Consider the following 21,227-nt stretch of genomic DNA (forward strand, 5'->3'; position numbering starts at 1 on the left):
CCCTTGAGGGCTCCTGGATTTTGAAAGGGCACAGGCAAGGCCGAGGGAACCCACCAGTGCATTATCGAGGCTGGGGAGGGACACAGGAGGGCATGTCCAGCAAAATCTCACTCATTACCTATTGGCTGGACCCTAGCAGCAAGCTAACTTACCAGTCAGAGCATCTTCCCCCTGGTGGTCAGTGCATGTCATAGTGAGCAGTTGAGCAGCCTTAGCATATCATTAGCATATTATACTTTGATTGGTTGAACGGACGACTGGACGACCAGACACTTAGCATTTTAGGCTTTTATTATATAGGATTCTCAACTTCCTTAGAAGTGATCTGCCCTAAAACTGTAGCATATACTATTTCAGGTCATTTGAGAGACCTTAATTCAGAGACTCTTTACAGTAGCTGGACCCTTTCTTCTAGTTGATTACTGATGAGTTATTGCCATGATCTCCTAAGAGGTATCTCCACCTTTGGTTCCTCCTCTCCCAGCCTTTCCAGATTTTCATATTAAAACACCACTTTTTATAAGACACTTCTCTGCTCCAGAGTTTGCAGTAGGTGGGTTTTGGACTAGATCTCAACTCAGTCTGAAATCAGTCCCTCTGTAAGATACTATCTATTCAGTTTCCTATCTCTTCCCTATAACACTGACTCTGCTCCAGGCAGACCTCAGACAGCCACTCGATGATCTTTCCTTTTCACTTCTATAATTTCAGGGTCTTTTCCTTTCTTTTTTAAAAATATATTTTATTGATTTTTTACAGAGAGGAAGGGAGAGAGATAGAGAGTTAGAAACATCGATGAGAGAGAAACATCGATCAGCCACCTCCTGCACACCTCCCACTGGGGATGTGCCCGCAACCCAGGTACATGCCCTTGACTGGAATTGAACCTGGGACCTTTCAGTCCGCAGGCCAACGCTCTATCCACTGAGCCAAACCGGTTTCGGCATCTTTTCCTTTCAATAATCATTTTACTTCACTTATCGCAACCTTTTTGGGGGGTCCTAACGCACATTTCTCAATCTCTTCCCCTCTTTCCTATGGCACACACCATTGGTGCCACTCATTTGGGCTCCTAATCATATACTGTCTTTTACAACTTTCTCCAATTGTTTGCCATGCAAACATCTTTTCTTCTGCTGAACTCATAAAATTTCTCTAATCTAGGCAGAAAGGCAACTCTATCTCTGGCCACTAACCATCACTCAGTCATACCAGCTAACACTATGGAGCACTTGGTATATGAAAGATAATATGCTAAGTACTTAATAGACATTATGTCATCTATTCTTCACAAAAGTCTGTGTCATTTAAGAATAATTTGGCTGCAGATGACAGAGGACATAAGGTGTCTAACAATGCCTAGACAATACAAACTTATTATTTCTTATCTCATGCAATGAGAACAAAACCTGGGGGTGGGTGGTTTCCATTTTGGCTTAGGAGTTCTGTGATGTCAGAGCTCTGGTTTGGCATCTCTTCAAATACCTCCCCTTTCCTCTATTGTCCCAATATGGCTATAGCATCACAACTCAGACAACCATGCTCAAAGTCAGGTTGGAAGAGTAGGGAAGATTCTCTTTGCATGTATCTCTCTTATAGGGAAGGAAAATTTTCCCAAAACATTCCCCAGCAGACTTCGTCCACATCTCATTAACCATACCTGGTTATGCAGCCATCCCCTAGACCAGAAAATAGGTCCTCCTTTCTCAATATCAAGAAATCTCAAAATGATACTTAAACAAAATAAGGAAGAAGGACAGCAAATATGGATTGTTTTTGTGTAGTCAATTAGTGGTACCAACCATATAGTATTATTAGAAAATTAAAGCTCTGAAAGGTTGAGAAATCAGTGCAGGTTTATACAACTAAAAAGTGGGGGGAGGGGGAGATTTCAAATAAAACTTTTCTGAGTTTCTCAGAGTCCACATCTTTGCTCATCACAGTTTAGGGCCCTTCTAAAGAGCTTTAACACCTTACTCAATTCATCAAAAAATATTTAGTAAGTACCCATTGACGCTCAGCACTGTTCTTGCTGCTGAAGGAGAAATAAGTATAGAATCTAGTTAGAGATAGAAGCCCAACTCAGATGAAACAACTAGAATACACAAGATTAATTAATTAATAATAACCATAAAAATTACAGTTCTATGTAGCAGGAGTTCACTGAGGATTGTAGAAGTGAGACTGGATTTCATGAAAGTTATGAGGTACAAGATTTGGATCAGCAGGCAGAAGGAAGGATGACATTCCCTTTGGGAAGGAGAGTTAGAGTGAAGGAAGGAGATGGAAAAAGTAGAGCCTGAAAAGTGAGTGAAACAAAATTCTAGGCACATTCACCAAGTGTGGTTAAGAAACCGTTGAATAGATTAGTCACATAGATGTTGCCAGTGGGGGCCCTCCAGGGGACTGAGATAGGTAAGGGAGAGAGACCTAGACTACCAAGCAATGGCAGAGAATTGACCGAGAACCAAGGGATATTAAAATTTGTAGGCAGCCATTGATTGTTCCTTTGGTCTAATAAAGGAACTGAATTGTTGAAGGATCATTGTTGGGGGTGGACTTCCAGCTCTTTTTCTTTTTGAACCTGAGCTCTTCCATCAATTAAACACTCAAATACAGTCATGTATCATATAATGAATGACATTTTGGTCAATGATGGATAGCATACACAATGTTGGTCCCATAGGATTATAAATGGAGCTAAAAACTCCCATTATCTAGGGACATTGGAACCATTGTAAGGTCATTTCTCACATGTTTTGTTAATGATGGTGTAAACAAGCCTACTGCACTGCCAGTCATATAAAACTATAGCACACACAGTTATGTATAGTATACTTGATAATGGTAATAAACCACTATCTTACTGGTTTATGTACTTATTATACTATATTTTTATTGTTATTTTAAACTGTGCTCTTTATACTTAAAAAAAAATAAAGTTTGGTATAAAACAGTGTGTCCTGTAACATAGCAGCAGCTTCATACATCCCATTTTTTTGATTATATTATTTTCTCTTCTGCTTGATTTAATCCCATGTTGTTTTGCATAGGTTTGTAGCATAGAAGCAGTAAGCTATACCATATAACCGAGGTAGTAGGCTATACCACTTAGGTTTGTGTAGTGTACTCTATGATGTTTGCACAATGATGAAGTCACCTAAAGATGCATTTCTCAGAACTTATCTCCGTCATTAAGAGGCACATGATTGTGATTTGGCTTTTGATTTCCAGACAAAGTTTCTGAAGAACACTCCTATGCCATTGTCCCTCTAACGATAATGAGGGGTTTGGGTTAAGTAGCCCCAGTCATTTTTTTATTTTTAACTATTTATTTATTTGTAATTTAATTTTATCTTGTTCTTGACATTATTTACAGATGTCCCCCAATTTCCCCTTCTCCCAACCCCTGCCCCACCCAAGCTTTCACCACACTGTTTTCTGTGTCCATTGGTTATGTATATATGTATATGAGCTCTTCGATTAATCTCTTCCCGTCTCCCCCCCACCCCGCCTTCCTGTCTGAGATATGTCAGCTGTTCCATGCCTCCCACTCATTTTTGACCGGAAACTCACACTAGCAAGATGAGGTAAGGATAAATCTGGCTCTATCGCCCACAGCCAAACTGAGAAGGACTCACAAAGGATTCAAACCCACAGTCTTGGTTTCACTGACACCTCAGATTGTCCACCCAGCTCCCCCTGTACAGACATGGAGCTTCCCACGCCAGCGAAGAAGCATGGTGCCTTTACTTCTCTTCATACTACCTCTTTTGGGACTTCTTGAACATAAAAGGAAAGAGAATAGAAGTGAATCCATCTTTACAATGTGTTTCAAACACTTTTCAATAAGCTCTAACAGCATGAATATCTCTGAACTCAAATTATATTTTCATGCATACCTTTTGCTTATTTTTGTTCCACAAATTCCTTTGGTTGGGTCTAAGAAAAACATGCGATTTTCTCAATCAAGTTTTTAACATCACAATTTCTAATCAACATCCATTATTTACCTAGAGATAAAAATCAAATTATACCATGGATTTCCACTGTTCAATAGATAAGATCTATGTTCTAAACAAGGTCATATGAAAAGAGCATTGGGTGTGGCTGGTGGCAGGAGATTAGAGTGGAAGCCAGAATTATTTAGGAAATTATAGCTTGAGATAAATGTAATATTTTAAAATAGAGAATTTCTGAGAAAGATAGTAGTTTTCTTTTTCTTCCCATGACCAAAGGACCCCTAAGCAGTTGCTAGAAGCAAAAGGAAGAATTCTATTGCCTTTATGTATTACAAAGAGCCCACAGGACAAACCTGTGGAAAGATAGAAGGGATATTGTTGAACTTAGTACTATTGTTCAATGAAGATATAGAGAAAGACCCTTTAAACTGAGGCTGACAGGCTTTAGCTAATGTTAACAGGCATGTGTAGATATTGCCAAATTCATAAGTCTCTGAGTGACGTCATCCTCCCAACAAATTTCTGAAGTGATACCTTAGCAAACAAGCTCTTTCTGAGTAAAATGTTGAATCACTCAAAGGATACAGATTAGAAAGAGAGAGAGAAAAAAATTGCTCTGTGGGAGGGGCCATGCTTTATAAAACCAGTCATCACCATGTCTGAACTCAAACAACTCTTGGAGGACCGTTTCCTGTCAGCCAGCACCTCAGAGAATAGCAAGGTATTTCCATGACTATCTCTATGAACTCTGGTCTCATTGTTTCTCTTCCCTCATCCTGGTGTTACTAATATAATGAAATTTAAAACGTGGAATGTTTTTAGAGGATCAGTAAAAATTTAGTGGTGCTTTCTTGTTTAGTTGTTTAATTGAAAATATTTTAGTGCAAGATTTGAAATAAATTTATAGCTGTTCAGCACTCCCAATAATGAACTCAGCATCGGAAGCTCTTTTGTAGCATGGCTACGATAGTTTGTGTGTGTGTGTGTGTGTGTGTGTGTGTGTGTGTGTCTTGATCTTGAATCTCAGAAGCCACAAATGCCTATGTAACATTAAGCAAACTAAAATGTACATTAAAGTTGTGATGTTAATTTTGTCGAGCAGGCTAGAATAAGTATATTCTTTACTAGCTAGTGTTTTGACACTCAATTTAATAAGAATAGTTAAGGTAATTAAAACATTCATTTAAGCAATTGAAAGTAATTTATCAATTGTACATACATATTTAGAAAATTAAAAGATGACTGAGTTTCCATCTAAAATAATCAGAAATTAGTAGCTTTTTGGGTTGGGTCAGTTCAATACCAGAATATATGTATTGAATTTAGTTCAATATTTGGTCAATTTAGGGAAAGGGAAAAATCTGCCAAACTTGTTGTTGAATTGACTGAAGTAATAGTGCAATAAATAATTCAGCACTCCACAAATAGGCAATTATTCACTATGAAAGTCATCAAATACCAGAAACTGTTTTTTATTTTGTTTGTGTGTGTTTATTTTACCAATAAAATTTCAACTCCTTTTAAAAGAGGGGGAAATTTGGTCGTTTTGAACAGGAAATTTCCTTGGAATTATTATTTTCTTTGTTCTTGTGGATTTTTGTGGTCAACTTCAAACTATTTGCAGTGTGTAGTCATAAAAACTTTTGTTTTAAATGCCACAGAAAGTTCAAAGCTACCATCCAGTGCCAACATGAAGAGGGGCTGTGGTAGTGGGGCACCTCCCGAGCTCTTCATGACCTGTGCCAAGTTTCAGTGGCACATTTGTCAACTTGTGTAGCAGGAACTGCCACAAACGTCATGGAGCCCCGCCCCTCAAATGCTTTCCATCATTCTTCTCAAGGATAATATTAAACATGAGTTACGAGCATCACACTTAGGAGCTAATGAAGTTGTATGACTTACTCTTAAGAAATTCACAACAGGTGCTACCTGTTCTGGGCGATGGTGTTATTTGATGTCACTTTGTGACTTTAATTTACATTGTCTTAGAGCAGTGGTTCTCAACCTTGGCTGCACATTAGAATCACCTGGGAATCTTTTTAAAATCCTGATTTCTGGGCCTCATCCTCGAGAATTTCTGTGTCTTTGTTAAGTGGGGTGGAGCCACAACATAACAAAGAAACAGAAACTGGAAATTCTCAGAGGATGAGGCCCAGAAATCAGGATTTTAAAAAGATTTCCAGGTGATTCTAATGTGCAGCCAAGGTTGAGAACCACTGTCTTAGGCAGATTCTCACCCACCTAAATGTAAACCCTGGACTTGTCTCAGGGTCAATGGACACTGTATATGTATGCCTTCAGAGATTTCTAAAACTATAAGCTTCTTAAGTCTCATGTAGGAAAAGCCCTCATCTTGCAATCAGAAGGCTGAGATTTAGTTGAGGCTTCGAAACTGACTAGCTGTGCAATCTACATCTTCATATTTTCATCTGTATAACAGGAATTACTGTGCTTTTCTGGGGACAAAATTATGCAAGTTAAACAAAACAACTCAGTTTGGTAGCTGCAATATAGGCATATATTTTTTAATGTTAAATTCAGTTAATTGTACCTTATTTTACCAATAAAATTTCAACTCTTTTTAAAAGAGGTAAATGCATTGGGATAATTTAATGTTGTCCTTATCTCCTTTTTTCCACCTGAAATCCTAACTTGGCATTAACAGCCCTCTCTGATAGTTTCTCTTGACACTTAAATTTTCTTAGTGTCCAGGAGACCGACTATGCAGGTTATTATAAAGAATTAGCTGCAAGAGAAGCCTACATTTACTTTTCTGGTTCTGATCACTTATTTGTTTTTCTTTTCACATGGGTTAAAGAAATATTTTGTTTATTAATTCTCAGTTCATTTCCAAAATATTGAGATATTTTACAAAAAAAATCTACCCAATAAGATTATAAAGACACTTTAAAATTGGAAAGCGGAAGGGGAAACACATTTCTGAGCCACTCAAGTTAATCTAATGTCAGTGATGAAGCAAGAGAAAAAAATATAGTGACTTTTTACTTAAAAAGCCTTCTAGGAGCATTACAGACTTGCAAACTTCCTCTTCTTATTTCCTCTTTCTAGCATTTCTCAAGTGACAAACTTGCCTAAACTCTTACACTGTAGAGCGAAGTTGAACAGCAGCAGGTAAGGCAGTGTGGGACATTGGATAGAGTGGGTTTTGAAGGGGACCTAGGCTTAAATCCCTGCACAATTACATACACACTGTGTACCTTATACAAGTTAGTTAACCTCTCTGAGCATCAGGATGGAACCTATACTCTCAATGAAGATCATAGTATCTGCCTCATAGAGATCCTGTGAAGATAAAATGAGAAGAAGAGGTGAGGGAGTTTCAGAGACAAGCTTTACTTAATTTACTAGTTTGTCTTGACAACATACATTCAGGTGGTGTTTCTAATGAGAAATGTTGATACAAAGTGCAATCACTTTCTTAAAAAGAAATATTCATGACCCAAGTGTTCACATGAGACATGGATTAGGCAGAGAAGCGAGTGCTGGCCCAGGTTAGGAAGCCCTGCTGGGTGAGCCTAGGCGAGAGCTGCAGGGCATGCCTCATCTTGGGGGCCTCCCAGCTCCTCCCCAGTTCTGGGAAACCACTTCCACAAGACGGTTTCCTGTGGAATGATGAGTGTCCATGTTGTTTGATACACATATATTTTGGTAATTGTAGGGTGTGTTATAAGCCATTACAAAAGCATAACATGCAGCCAAAAAGATGATCATTGGCCAGTACCCACAGATACTCCCACACATCTGGGCGTGTCCAAGCATTTGGCTGCATGGGAAGGCTTTGGTCATGGAAGGTGTGTCTGTCATTTTTCTTCAGATGGTTGATCTGGTGTGTGTGTGTGTGTGTGTGTGTGTGTGTGTGTTTATGAGATATCCAGGATCATTCTTACAGTGCTACCTTCATTGAAAGTATAGGTTCCATCCTGATGCTCAGAGAGGTTAACTAACTTGTATAAGGTCGCACAGTTTGTATGGCATTGACTTCATTGCTAGCTTGTGGCAGGAGAGGAAAGGAGCCTTCCCAGCACTCGCAATAATGAACTCGGCATTAGAAGCTCTTTGTAGCAAGGCTGTGATAGGTGTGTGTGTGTATGTGTGTGTGTGTGTGTGTGTAGGGGGGCAGATATGAGTAGTACTATGAAAGCTCCAATTCTCAAACAATGAGTCTAAGCTACTTCCACAAGTAGGATATTTAAAAGAAGATTTACCATCTCAATGGGGGACAACATGAATATGTGTGCAGGTGGCATATGTTTGAATATGTGTGAAGTTTCCTGTGTGTGTAGTGTGTATTTGCCGGTGTATCATAGAGGTTGAGAGCATGACCCTGGAGGTCACCCACCTGACTTCAATTCCTAGTCAAGTGACATTGGTTACTTTTCTTATCTTCTCTGTGCAGTAGTTTCTTCCTCTGTAAAAGAGGAATTAGGGTTTCCTTATAGGGTTTCAGTAAGTACAAAATGGTTAGTACAGGTGAAATATTTAGAACAGACTCTCTTATATAGTAAGACTCAGTAAATGCTATTTATTGTTATTGCTGTTATTATCATTATTATATAAAGTGTTACTACTCATCATAAGAATGTTTACTACATCTCAGGATTGGCTGCAAAATTTGCAGAATCCAATGTAAAAGGGAAATGTAGAGCCCCTTGTTTAAAATTACTGAGAATTTCAAGATGGTAAAAGCACAGTTTTGCACCAAGTTTGGGGCCCATATGGCTGAATGGGTCACATAACCCTAATGCTATCCCTGCTCTACTTCTTATTGTTCCATGAAGGCAGAACGGAGAGGAAGCCCCTACCATGTGCAGGGTACAGCCTGTACTACACCTCTAATGACATCACCCAAAATGTTGTCTCATCTTTTAGAGCTGTGTTTTCTTCCTCACTTTCATTCTAGATTGAAACAATGGAAGACCTTTATGTGGCAAACACAATTTTTGCCATCAATTTCTTTAAGCATCTGGCAAATACAAGCACCACCCAGAATCTCTTCTTCTCTCCATGGAGCATCTCATCCACCATGGTCATGGTCTACCTGGGTGCCAAAGGCAACACTGCAGACCAGATGGCAAAGGTAAGTTTCTGTTGAAACTCTAAATACGGACTGAATGATTCCTGAACCAAATTGTAGAATTGCTCTGAGTGTGGGCTTGAGATATCTTGGCAATCTCAAGGTCAGCAATCATCACCGGCTATTACAACATTAGTTCCTTAGATTCAAATCTACACACTAGGCAAATCATGAACCATTGACTGTAGATAGCAGAAGGCATATAGGAGTTTCTTATATTGCAGGGCTGCAAGGATGAATACTGACAACATCTTGCATTATAATATTCTAATGTTTGAAAGTGTTTTTCATTCTTTATATCTTTTTTGTGTTTGTTGCTTATTAATGGAATTAATTACTCTGAATAGTTTTAAGAGAGTGTCACAAAAAAGAAAAGAATGTCCCAGAGCCGTGGTCACCACACTCTTGGAGATACAAGGAGAGCAATGTTGACTCAGCCAGGCTATCAACCCCGTGAGATCATGTCAGCAAAATGCGGCCCGGCATGATGGTCAGTCTTCAAAATCAAGATGGAAAGGGTGTCCAGCAGCTGGTTTCCTTCCTGAGTTAATGGACAAAGCTCAGGCAGGGGACCCTTTTACTGAGGCTTGGGCCTTAAAAATACAACGGACTACTTCAACTGCACATTGCAATATTCCTATGGGATGAATTCAACACATTGAAAATTCACATGATCCTATTATCTCCTAGGTCAGTGACCCAGACGAGGTCATCCTGTAATTAAAATTCTTTTACACGCACATGTACATGAACATTAACATTGAATGCTCTGGTTTCTCACAGGCATATATTGTGCTTTCAGTCACACCAAAATGCCACTGGCTACCTTGGGGTTTCCCGTGAGAATTGCGTCTGAGTGTGTATATATCCTTCCCAAGTACACGGTGACCCATTTAGAATGGACCTTGTTTGAAGAGTGAGAGTGTTGGCCAATGTCCTCGCAGTGGGAAAGGGATAGCTGCAGCACTCTCTGTGTTTGAGGCAGTTTAAACATCAAGACTTACAACAAAACTCAGTTTGCTCAACTCTGATGCCAGCAACATTTTGCAACCCTCCTTCCTCTTTATTTCCTTTGTGTTGAAAAAATAAAGACAGTAAACTGCACAACTTTAGAACACATCAGGGTCTTAATTTTTTAAAAGTAAAGAAATCACTAGCACTCTGAAGCAATGCGTTCTTAAGGCATATGCTATATAAAGCACTCTAAGTTGTTAAATAAAACCATTGATTTTGATACCAAAAGAAAAGTAGCTTATGGGTTGCTCTGGGCACAAGACAGTTTCTCTGTACCTGGAAAGTGCTTGAGCACATGGGACTATGCCAGGATTTTAAGTCATTTTTTTTTTTTTGGTAATTCTGCTGCATGTACAGGTTTCAAAATTCAAAAGCAAATTTGGTTAATTCCCTACTTAAAAGCAAGAGGGGAAGCTCTTTGGCTTTGAGGAGGGAGCACAAACTTTGGGAACAAGACCTATCTGTGTTTAAAATGGTGGCTTTGACAGTGTTTATGAAGGCATTGAAGCTCTCTGAGCCTAGAGACTAATGAGTAGTATATAGATTAGTATAAAATACATCATACTGATTCCTGTGAGGGAAATTTAGGTTGACTGACACATATTACAAATAAAAGGTATCTGTGTTTGTATCCCATACACGATGACAGGGAACTAGACATCGGTCAACGAAGAGGTACCTGTTGGCAATGGTTTAAAAGTTAAGTAATTTAGCAGAAAAATGTAATATAATTATTCCCTCTAATTCCAATTGTAGGTGCTTCAGTTTAACAATGTTGGAGTCCCTGAAGTGACCCCAGTGACCCCAGAGAATGACACCAGCTGTCAGCTCATGCAGCAGATGCAGGTCACTTATCCTGATGCTATTTTGAAGGTATATGACTCATTCATTCATATTTCTTTTGTAGTTCATTTCTAAAATCTTCTTGTCTTAAAGTCATGATATTAAACTGAGAAGGAACTTAGTGCAGATCCCCGCACTTCTGGAAAAAAAAAACGCAGAATCTTTAAGTAAATATTCTAAGGTCTCACTGCTAAAAAAAAAAGGACAGAGCTAGAGCAGAATGCAGACTTCCTGACTTCTAGGCCAAGACTCTTTCTAAATTATGTCACACCATCCTGCCTCTAGTTGGGTTTGTGTAATTTATTCTAAAACTATGGTAGAGAGACTCCTAGAATACACAAGCATGAATGCAGACTTCCAGAGGAGAAAGGATAAGGAGTGACAAATAGTTGAGGAATGAAGAAGGTCAGGTTCAATGACTTCATAAGAGGCCAATGACCTTTATATATCCCCCATATCTATCTATCTATCTATCTATCTATCTATCTATCTATCTATCTATCATCTATCTATCTATCTATCATCTATCTCAAGTAGTATGATCTTTTCTCAATACTCCATTCGTTAATTATCAGCTATCCAGGAACAGACACAGATGTGTTCCTATTGGTACCAACTTCCATAATTACACTCCTGAGAAAGGTTATGTGGCAATATCTCCCATAGTTTTCTGGCTGTTACAGAGGGAATTGAGGGCTAAAGGAGGTGGAGAGGGCCCATGTATAGAGATGCAGCCAAGTCTCTGGAGACAGCTGTCAGTCACCTGTAAGTCTTCTGCTATGACTGAGTCCCATGTCCATCATCCTGTTTACAAACTTTAGGTACAGTTCTATGACAAATGAGTGAATATTGCATTGTGAGCCCATAACCCAAAACCAAATAATCTCTTGTAAAGTAACATCTGTAAAGTAACATTTTAATATAAAAATTCCTTAGAGACCTTAAGGTTTACTAAACAATAGAAGGAGCCTCACTTTCTTCTAGGATGTTGGTTATTTCATAGGTTAAATCCAACCTATGGGCAAAATAATGAAACAAGTAAAACATTATCTTATATGTTTTGCACCACATCCATATCAAAAGTATTTTCTCAGAGATTCCTCTTAAGTACCAGAAAAAAGTATATGTTAATGCAGTATTTTATTATTATATAAAAAATACCATTGCTTAAGAAAGATCTTACTTAGCAGTCCCATGTTATATAAAGAGGATCCCTCCTTTCTGTTCAAGGTACAAGCTGAAAATACAATCCACTCAGGCTTCCATGATCTCATCTCTGCTATCAATGAGACCAAGGGGGGTTACATATTGGAAAGTGCCAATAAGCTGTTTGGAGAGAAGACTGCGCAATTCAAGGAAGTAAGTACAGCCTGTTATTCAAATGCAGGGACCTAAACCTGTAGTGAGGTCACTTTCAAAGCTGTTCTCTAGGATTCATGCTTGTAAGCCCTAAGGCTCCCTAAGGCCTTAGCAGTGTCCCTGTGCTCCCCCTGTGGGTGCTTCTCTACCTGCTGCAAAAGTCCCACTTGCAGGGTGAGTCAGGAGGAACACAGCTGACTTCCAGAGTCACTGTCTGCAAGGTCCACCTCCTTCTTATTTGCTGTCTATAATGTGAACAGTGCGGGAGGGCAAGTAGTGTTGGGACTGGAGTGTGGGGAAGGAGGTCCACTGAGTACTTAAAATCTGCACCATTTTCTTTGTCAGCAGCATCTCCCATAGTCAACCTCTACCCCTACTGCCCCCCAACCTCAGGTCCTCTAGTCTTGACAGGAAGCCCATAATTCACAATTGTACAAAGGCTTGTTTAGCATATATTCTAGGTAACCTCCTGTATTTTTCTGCTTTAAAGGAATACATCCGACTCTCTAAGAAATATTACTCTACAGAACCCCAGGAAGTTGACTTCTTAGAATGTGCAGAAGGAGCCAGAAAAAAGATTAATTTCTGGGTTGAGACTCAAACCAAAGGTAAAACCAAGGAAATATTTTCTATTCTTTCCACTTAGAAAATCAAATCTATTTTTTAAAACCATCCTTGAACTTAGTCCTTAATCCCTTAAAATTCATTCAACCCTAGTTACTTTGGTTAATGCATCCTTATTCTTATTTAGCTTAGTGGGTGTTTTAATTGAGGGCTACTAATAGAAGACATGTGTTTAGTACTCAAATAATTGGATTTTTGATATTACATTAGAATAGACTATGACAGATGGTAGATGTTTTCAAATATAGAAAACATCGGGATTGAAATAATTGTGACACTGTGAACAAAAAAAACAAAAAACAAACAAACAAATAAAAAAAACAAAAAGAAAAAAGGATTTTCTTAACTTCTCAGGTTAAAACATCATTTCCAGCAATAATTGTGTGTCTTGATTGCTTAGCTACCATTACAGGGAAAAAACATGAACTAAGTGCTATAGAATTTAAAATATTTTTGTCTCTCTGAAAGTAGTTGATCTATTTATATTACTTCTCCATTTCCATTCTGGATTTTTAAACCACTGTTCTAAAACACTGACAAACTGCTGCCACAAAGGAGATGGGAAAAGTGAAGATTAAAGAAGTGAAAGTAAAAATGAAGTGCAAAATTAAAGACACATGAAAGTTATGCCTTTTGAGAACAGCATAAATTTTCTCTTTAAGCATTGTGCCAAATGGCTGTAAATGAATATCAGTTGTATTGCCAAAATGCCAAGGAGTAATCAGGGCTGATTGTTTTACCAAATTTTGTAATAATTTGAGAAAATTTTCTGTTTCATTTGTTATGATCAAATACTAGTTTTGCCACACGCACCATAAAGTTAAATAAAACGTTAGTAGATTTCAATAGCAACCAAGAATTTTAATTGCCTGGGGAATGTATTGACCGGAGATATTGACCAGATATATTGAAGCTGGTCAGAATACAGTGACCTTTTTATTAGTCCTTTTACTGTCAGTAGGACTGGAGGGGGGAGGACAGTGGAGACAGAATCCTGACTAGGTTACCAAGACTGTAGTCTTGAGATTTTTAACCTCTTTCACAATGGTGTTCTTTTGTGTAAAATGGCACTAATACTCACCTAATAGAGTAGTTGTGAGGATTAAATAAAATAATGTATTTAGTGGTTTAAATAATGTAGAGTAGGTATTCACTATAATGAGCTACTTCTTAAAGAACTTTTTTAAAAAAGGCATCACACTCAGATGTTTTCATTTCTGAGAACCTTCTCTGGCTCACTCTTTTACTTCCTTCTCTTTTTCGTCATAGTATTACGTATTATTTAGCTCTATTACAGAATCTATCACATATTTTTCAGAACTGATTTTGACTGTCACTTGCAATAATACTCTCAGCCCCACCAGGACATTTCCTCCTTGCTCAGCTCATGAATCTGCATTACTCCTTGTATAGGTCTAGTCTAAACTTCCAAAAAAATTGTCTTGAGTGAATCAATGGGTCAAACCCATAGACTGTGTAGACCAGATCTAGCAGGAGCACTATGTGACATAGTGTGGAAAGACACTATTATCTTCCTTAAGAGACTATCTTTCATTTCCAATGGAATTAAATAACTTTATGCAACTGCAAAACTGAGAAAACAATATGAAAGGAAGTGAAAATCTCCACTGCAATTTTGATAGTAATTCTAAATTTTAAATGCATTACTTCTTCATTTTCCCTTGAATTTTGAAAACCTTCTGAGGAATTTACTCTGATTTTTACTTATGCTTTAAATAAATTGAGAGGAAAATTTGAGCTTGAAGATCAACATCTCTGTAGAGTTTGCCAAATGTGTCTTCTGAGTTAAATGGCAACTCAAAAGATTCAAGAAATTATAGCAATTTCACAGTTTTTGATCATGAGACCTAAACAGACATCTTTTTTTCTTTATTTTATTTTTTTGTAGGTAAAATTTCAAACTTGTTACCTGAAGGTTCTGTAGATTCAGAGACCAGGATGGTCCTGGTGAATGCTGTCTACTTCAAAGGAAAATGGAAAACTCCATTTCAGAAGAAATTAACTGGGCTTTATCCTTTCCGTGTGAACTCGGTATGAGACAAGACAGATTTTCCTAACATGTATTGTAGGGTATTAGACAATACAGAGAATTAAAAAGTAAAGACCACTTGTTAATGTCACTACATGATGTACTAGTTATAACTTATGGACATTGGATAGTTGATTAACTTGTTCTAGCTACTGAATACCACTCAGTAATTTTATGAGGTCATATGAGTAATGATGAAAAACCATGGACTTTATACTTAAATCCTAGACTCAAATGTAGGCTCTACTACTTACTTATATTCCATGAATTCCATTTTCTAATCATCAAAACTAGGATAATAATATCGAACTCCACAGGTTATTGTTAAGGATTCAATGAGATTTAGCAGAGTTCTTGGCCCATGATAGGTACTAAACAAATGTTTTATTATTATCATTATTATTGTCCATAATGGGTGCAATCTTGAAAAAGGTAGTAAGATCAGAATACTGCATACAAATAATTTATTTTGTTGATTTTTAAAAATAAATTTCTTAAACACTAAAGCAGAACCCATTCTCTTTCATGTTAAATTGTAAGTTTCTTGATGTATTAGAATTAACTTTCATATTTTACTCTTTAATCGCTTTAGACTCAGCGTAAATCTGTGCAGATGATGTACTTGCATGAAAAGCTGAACATCGGATACATAGAAGACCTAAAGGTTCAGATTCTAGAACTGCCATATGCTGGAGATGTCAGCATGTTCATGTTGCTTCCAGATGAAATTGCTAACGTGTCTACTGGCTTGGAGTTGGTAAGCCATTCCAACTTTAGTTGTTTTAGATTTCTGGGACTAAACTTGCTTTTTATGCTGAACATGTATACACCTTAGGAAATTGTGTGCAATTTTTTACATGAATATGTGAATTGGTTGATAGTAAGTGTGGCATGTCTCCAACTTTCATTCATTTTATGTCATACCTATTACCTTCTTACAAAAACTTTACCAATCTATTAAACTTTCATATCACCCACATTGTAGCAACATTAAAGTCATTGATTTTTAACATTAGACTTAGAAGTTGTTTTCCTTCATTTCTAAGCACTCACTGTGTTTTTCTTTTTTAATTTTTGGATTTGTAGCTGGAAGGTGAAATAACTTATGACAATCTCAACAACTGGATCAGCAAAGACTCAATGGCAGAAGATGATGTTGAGGCGTACATCCCTCAGTTCAAATTAGAAGAGCACTATGAACTCAAACCCATTCTGAGAAGCATGGGCATGAATGATGCCTTCGTCAAGGGCCAGGCCAATTTCTTAGGGATGTCAGAAGGAGATGAACTGTTTCTGTCTGAAGTATTTCATCAAGCCACTGTGGATGTCAATGAGGAGGGCACGGAAGCAACTGCTGGAACTGGGGCTATCATGTCAGGGAGAACTGGCCATGGAGGCCCACAGTTTGTGGCCGATCATCCTTTCCTCTTCTTTATAATGCACAAAACAACTAAGACCATTCTCTTTTTTGGCAGATTCGTCTCACCCTAAAGTTGGAGGTTTCTGTTTCTGAACAGAATTTTGTAGCATGAGGTATAAGCCTCAGAATTGCTATAAGTACCAAAAATGTAGGGATTTTTTCTATGTATTTCTGTGTTTCTGAACTATTTTCTACTACACACTAAATATAAATACAGAAATAACCAGACAGCTGTCAAACATAACATTGCAACCCTATTAATTGGTTTCCTAAAATGGGATGATGTCGCATTTAGTTCTCCCTTATTCTTTGTTTATTTTATAGCATTAAGTTTTATTGTATTATTTATTATTTTATATAATTTTATTATTGCTAACTGTCTAATGTAGCTGATATAGTTACAGAAAACAGGTGACCGGTTATGTTTCTTTCTAAGGAATTTATTTGTTTTTATGATAAGGATGAGTAGGTATCTTTCCATCCCCTTCTATGATAAAAACCTAGAAGATAGCATTGAACAACAAGCAAGTATATATTATGTGCATTTGTAACATTATATATCACATAGATGTGGCTGTAACTGATGTAAGATTACAAATACACAATAAATAAATATGTTTCCACACAATCATTTGTTTGTTGTCATTTTATTAGATCTTTGGATCATAAGACCTGTTATAGCTTGATTGTCAGTACAGAATAAAGGAGCCAAAGAGACAACCACCCCTTTTATACAGAGCCCCACTCTTGGGATTGAATGGAGTTGTGTGAAAAATGGTTTAGAGCTGCCTTTTCAAGGCAGCAAAAGGTGTAGCAATTCAGAGGAACAGTTAGCATTCTTTGGACACTGGTGTTTAAACCTCAAGAACATCAGGAATAAATGCCAAATCCAGTGGTTCATACATAGAATCAAGGACACAGTCATTGATCTGAGAGTTCAAAGGAGTTAAGATGGGCTGGTGGCAGAGCAGAAGTGGAAAAACAAGAGACATTCTTTAAAAAATATTTGTATCGATTTCAGAGAGGAAGGGAGAGGGCAGAAGAGATAGAAACATCAATGATGAGAGAGAAAATTTGATCCCCTGCCTCTGCATACTCCAGACTGGGGATTGCCCCACATTGGGGATTGGGCTTGCAACCTGGGTTTATTCCCTGACTGAAAATCGGACTGTGACCTCCTGGTTCATAAGCTGGTGCTCAACCACTGAGTCACACCCATCAGGAGAGCTTCTTTTAAGGATGTTTGTTCCAAATAGCACTCAATGCTTTTCAGTGGGTCAGAGGTAGAATTTAACATAATTTAAGACCTACGAACTAAGACATCTCAAGTTTGGAGGGTCTGAACTGGCTTGAGAGTCTGGCTACAGAAGTGTGGCTGGATGTTGGAAATGTAACCCAGGTTCCGCTCTCCCTATGATGGAAGGAAGGCAGGGGTGGATGACCCATGGAGCATGGTGGCTAACTAGGCGGCCTCAAGACTTTGACTCTATGCATCTAAATCCCAGTTCTAACACTTTTGAGTTGTCTAACCATGGATGAAGAATGGTGCTTTGCTATGCTCCTTTTCTTCCAGTGTAAACTATAGAAACTAATGCTTTTCTTATAAGGTTGCTGTGATATTTAAATGAAATCATGCATAACAAGCAATTAAAATAATTTTTGGCAAGTATTTAACAATACTAGTCATTATGATTATTATCTTTGAAAGTAATAACCTATCTCTGGTTTTATTTACTTACTGTCAGGTGATCAAACAGAATCTCAGAAAATTATTCAGTCAAATAATTTTTAAGGCTTGAATTGTGTTTTACTTTCTCTAAGACATTCTTGAAAATTAGAGGTTCTTGCTTTGTGCATTCTCTTACTTTTAGATTCATTTGTCTATGTACTTCCATAAATCATTCAGCAAGGCAGTATCAACCTTCTACACTGTTCTGAGTCCAAAGATATCTGTATTGCACTGTCATTATTGAGTTAGGGTATTAGTGTAGAATTCTAAGTTCAAAGCACTTTTCAGCACTTTAGGGTATAATTTTATTATCTTCTGGCACCAAAGCTGCTGATGGGAAAGTTGAGGTCAAGATCATCCTTACTCCTTGTAGTTCTATTAATTTTCTTTCTTTTTTTGGTAATGTTCTTGAAATTTTGTTGCATTGTGTACTTTTAAAATGGGTTTTAAAAATTAATCTTGTTCATCAGCAGCTTTATTCCATCTGGAAACTTGTATCTTGCTTCAGTTCTGGGAAACTCTCAGCCATTGCTATGAACTGAACATTTGTGTCCTCCCCACTCCCATACATATGTTGAAACTCTAATTCTCAATATAATGGTATTTAGAGGTAGGGCATTTGGGAGTTAGGATTAGGTTAGGTCGTGAGGGTGAAGTCCTCATGATGTAATTAGTGCCCTTATAAGGAGATGAAGGGAACAGAGCTTCCTTTCTCCACCAGGTGAGGACACAGAGAGGAGACAACCATCTATGAACCAAGAAGATAGCCCTAACCAAGAACTCACCCATGCCAGCATTCTCATCTCCAGGCTCCAGAACAGTCAGAAACACTCTTATTTAAGCCTTCCAGTCAATATTATTCTGTTACAGCAACACAAACTGAATAAGTCCCTCAATTGTCTCTGCCTCACTCTACCTACTTTCTTTTTCTGGACTCCTATTAGAATAACATTGGTTCACCTGGAGTTCTTCTACTTCTTTTCTTTCTTCCTTTCTTCCTTCCTTTCTTTCTTTCTTTCTTTCTTTCTTTCTGTCTTTCTTTCTTTCTTTCTTTCTTTCTTCCTTTTTTATACCAAATGAATTTATGTTGTCTAAACATCCTATATAATAAAAGACTAATATGCAAATTGTCTCCTTGGGAGTTTGATCGGGAGACCAGGTGTTTGACCGCTCACTATGATGTGTGCTGACTACCAGGGGGAGGGCGGAACATGGCAGGTGACCAGCTGTGGCAGGGCACTGAGGGAGCAAGGGAAGGAGGAGGCAGGGAGGCTGGGAACCTGATCATCCTTGATCCCTGGCCAGGCCTAGGGACCCTACCTCTGCACGAATTTCGTGCATTGGGCCTCTAGTCAAATATAAAAAGACTAGAACAAAAACTCTCCCTCCCACCCTCCTTCCCTATTCATTTAGTTCCTCTCCCTCAATCCCTCTAAAAATATCTGTACATGTTGCTAAATATACATAGGGCAGACCATAAATAGGAACAACAAACAAATAAAATCATGCTAATAATATTTTATTGTTAATTTAGGATACTAATACCTCTTTTCCCACCCCCTAAATAGGCATCAGAATAATGCACAGCCATGTTGTTGTTTTTTAATGTAGGTAATCTATTTGTAAGAATTTTAATCAAGAGGTAAGTGAGAAAGGAATCTGGTGAAGGTTTGGGGGAAAATAAGTAAAACTTAGTCTGTGACTTTAAAGAGATGTGCAAGTCACTCACTGGTGGACTACTGTCTGTCATGATGGATAGTCCCTCTATCTAGAGCCTCCATACCATACTTGTAGCTGAGAATAGTCTGGAGGCACCCATGGATAATAATATCTGCTCAGCACATGTCAGGCTGGCATCACAGAACTTCCTACCACAAGTCAACACTCCCTAGTGAAATCCAGAGGAACATTCTGCTTTAGGTTCCACACCAACATTCAACTATCAAACTCTGAGCCAGTTTACCAGAGTATATGTGTGTCCCTAGGCAGAGAAAAATAAAAACCACATGCACGAAAACGTGCCAAGTACATTATAAATAGCTTCCTCCTTTCCTTTCATCCTTTCTGGACTGTTCCTCCATTCCTACCACTCCCTTCACTCTCTCTGGCATCCCCCCAAGCAATGCAGCTGTGATAGAAAATAAAACTATCCCCCATTATCTTCCTTTCCAATAAATATGGTGGAGAAGTTGTTGGGAGCCATTAGAAATATTGGCTTAGACAAAACCATCTTAGAAACTATAAGTTTCTGGTTCCTTCGGAAACTCCTAATTACCAGAAACCACCTGTGTCTTGCAAATTGGCCAGGAGTTAAAAGATAACCTACCCTCACCCTAAGTACACAACTGCTAAATCTCCGCTGACAATCACACATCTCCACTGATAAGCACACAACCATCCGAAGGCTGCTAATTCACGCATCTCCGCTGATAAGCACAGCCATCCGGAGTCTACTAAATCTCTAGTAATAGGTTACTGCCCATAGGCCCACCCCCCCCCCGTCCCTAAAACAGTATATATTCTGCCGCTGTAAGAATAAAATTTGAGGCTTGATCAGAATCCTGTCTTGCCTCCATTCTTTCGTGTCCCTTGCTTGTCTCATTCTCCTAGGGTGTCTCTTGGTTCCCCCATTGTTGTCCCGCAGGCCAGGACAGAAGTGAGGGGAACATTTTTAAGGAGAAACAAAAGAGAACTAGAAACTGATGAAGCAACATCAGACTCAGTAACTGATCCAGACCCCTTGTGCCTGGGGCAGGGAGATGGACATCCCACTCATCATAGTTATTCTCGGGTTTCTACACCAACATAAATGGGAAGAGGTGCTATCACAGTAAATACTTCACCAGTAATATTTTCATTTTATTGTCCATTGTTATCCCACTAATTTGAGTCTTTCTTTCTTTCCTTTTTTTTTCTTTCTTAAGAAGCACTGTAATTACTTCCAGTTGGCAGATTAGAGAAGAGATTAAGTAAGGAAACTGTGAGTTACAATTTGTCAGAATTCAGGTCTCTACATGTGGACAGACATGGAAAATATGAGTAATTAAAGAATGCAGGCAAAACCTTGCTCATCTGTTTCTCTGTCTTTTGATTTGAGCTTCTGGCCACGATGAACCTGAAAGGAAGAGTGT

The 21,227-nt window shown here is 38.2% G+C and overlaps 1 protein-coding gene across 1 annotated transcript; it reads left to right on the forward strand.

Annotated features, from left to right (window-relative positions):
- Positions 1-4,608: 4,608 nt before the first annotated feature.
- On the forward strand, positions 4,609-16,995 carry SERPINB2 (serpin peptidase inhibitor, clade B (ovalbumin), member 2). Its single transcript, XM_006756806.2, has 8 exons — positions 4,609-4,683; positions 8,884-9,060; positions 10,828-10,944; positions 12,145-12,273; positions 12,764-12,881; positions 14,807-14,949; positions 15,540-15,704; positions 16,034-16,995. The coding sequence occupies exons 1-8, from the start codon at positions 4,618-4,620 to the stop codon at positions 16,436-16,438; spliced, it is 1,320 nt and encodes a 439-aa protein (XP_006756869.2). The 5' UTR covers positions 4,609-4,617; the 3' UTR covers positions 16,439-16,995.
- The last annotated feature ends 4,232 nt before the right edge of the window (positions 16,996-21,227 follow it).

The sequence above is a fragment of the Myotis davidii genome, unplaced genomic scaffold, assembly GCF_000327345.1.
Source record: "Myotis davidii unplaced genomic scaffold, ASM32734v1 scaffold11, whole genome shotgun sequence".
Classification (NCBI taxonomy): domain Eukaryota; kingdom Metazoa; phylum Chordata; class Mammalia; order Chiroptera; family Vespertilionidae; genus Myotis; species Myotis davidii.

What these genes read in the sequence shown, in the direction of transcription:
- SERPINB2 (XM_006756806.2), top strand. Translation starts at nt 4,618, where the DNA reads ATGTCTGAACTCAAACAACTCTTGGAGGACCGTTTCCTGTCAGCCAGC. An exon ending in CTGCAGACCAGATGGCAAAG is followed by an intron (nt 9,061 to 10,827) that starts GTAAGTTTCTGT and finishes TTCCAATTGTAG; the next exon opens with GTGCTTCAGTTTAACAATGT. An exon ending in ATCCTTTCCGTGTGAACTCG is followed by an intron (nt 14,950 to 15,539) that starts GTATGAGACAAG and finishes TAATCGCTTTAG; the next exon opens with ACTCAGCGTAAATCTGTGCA.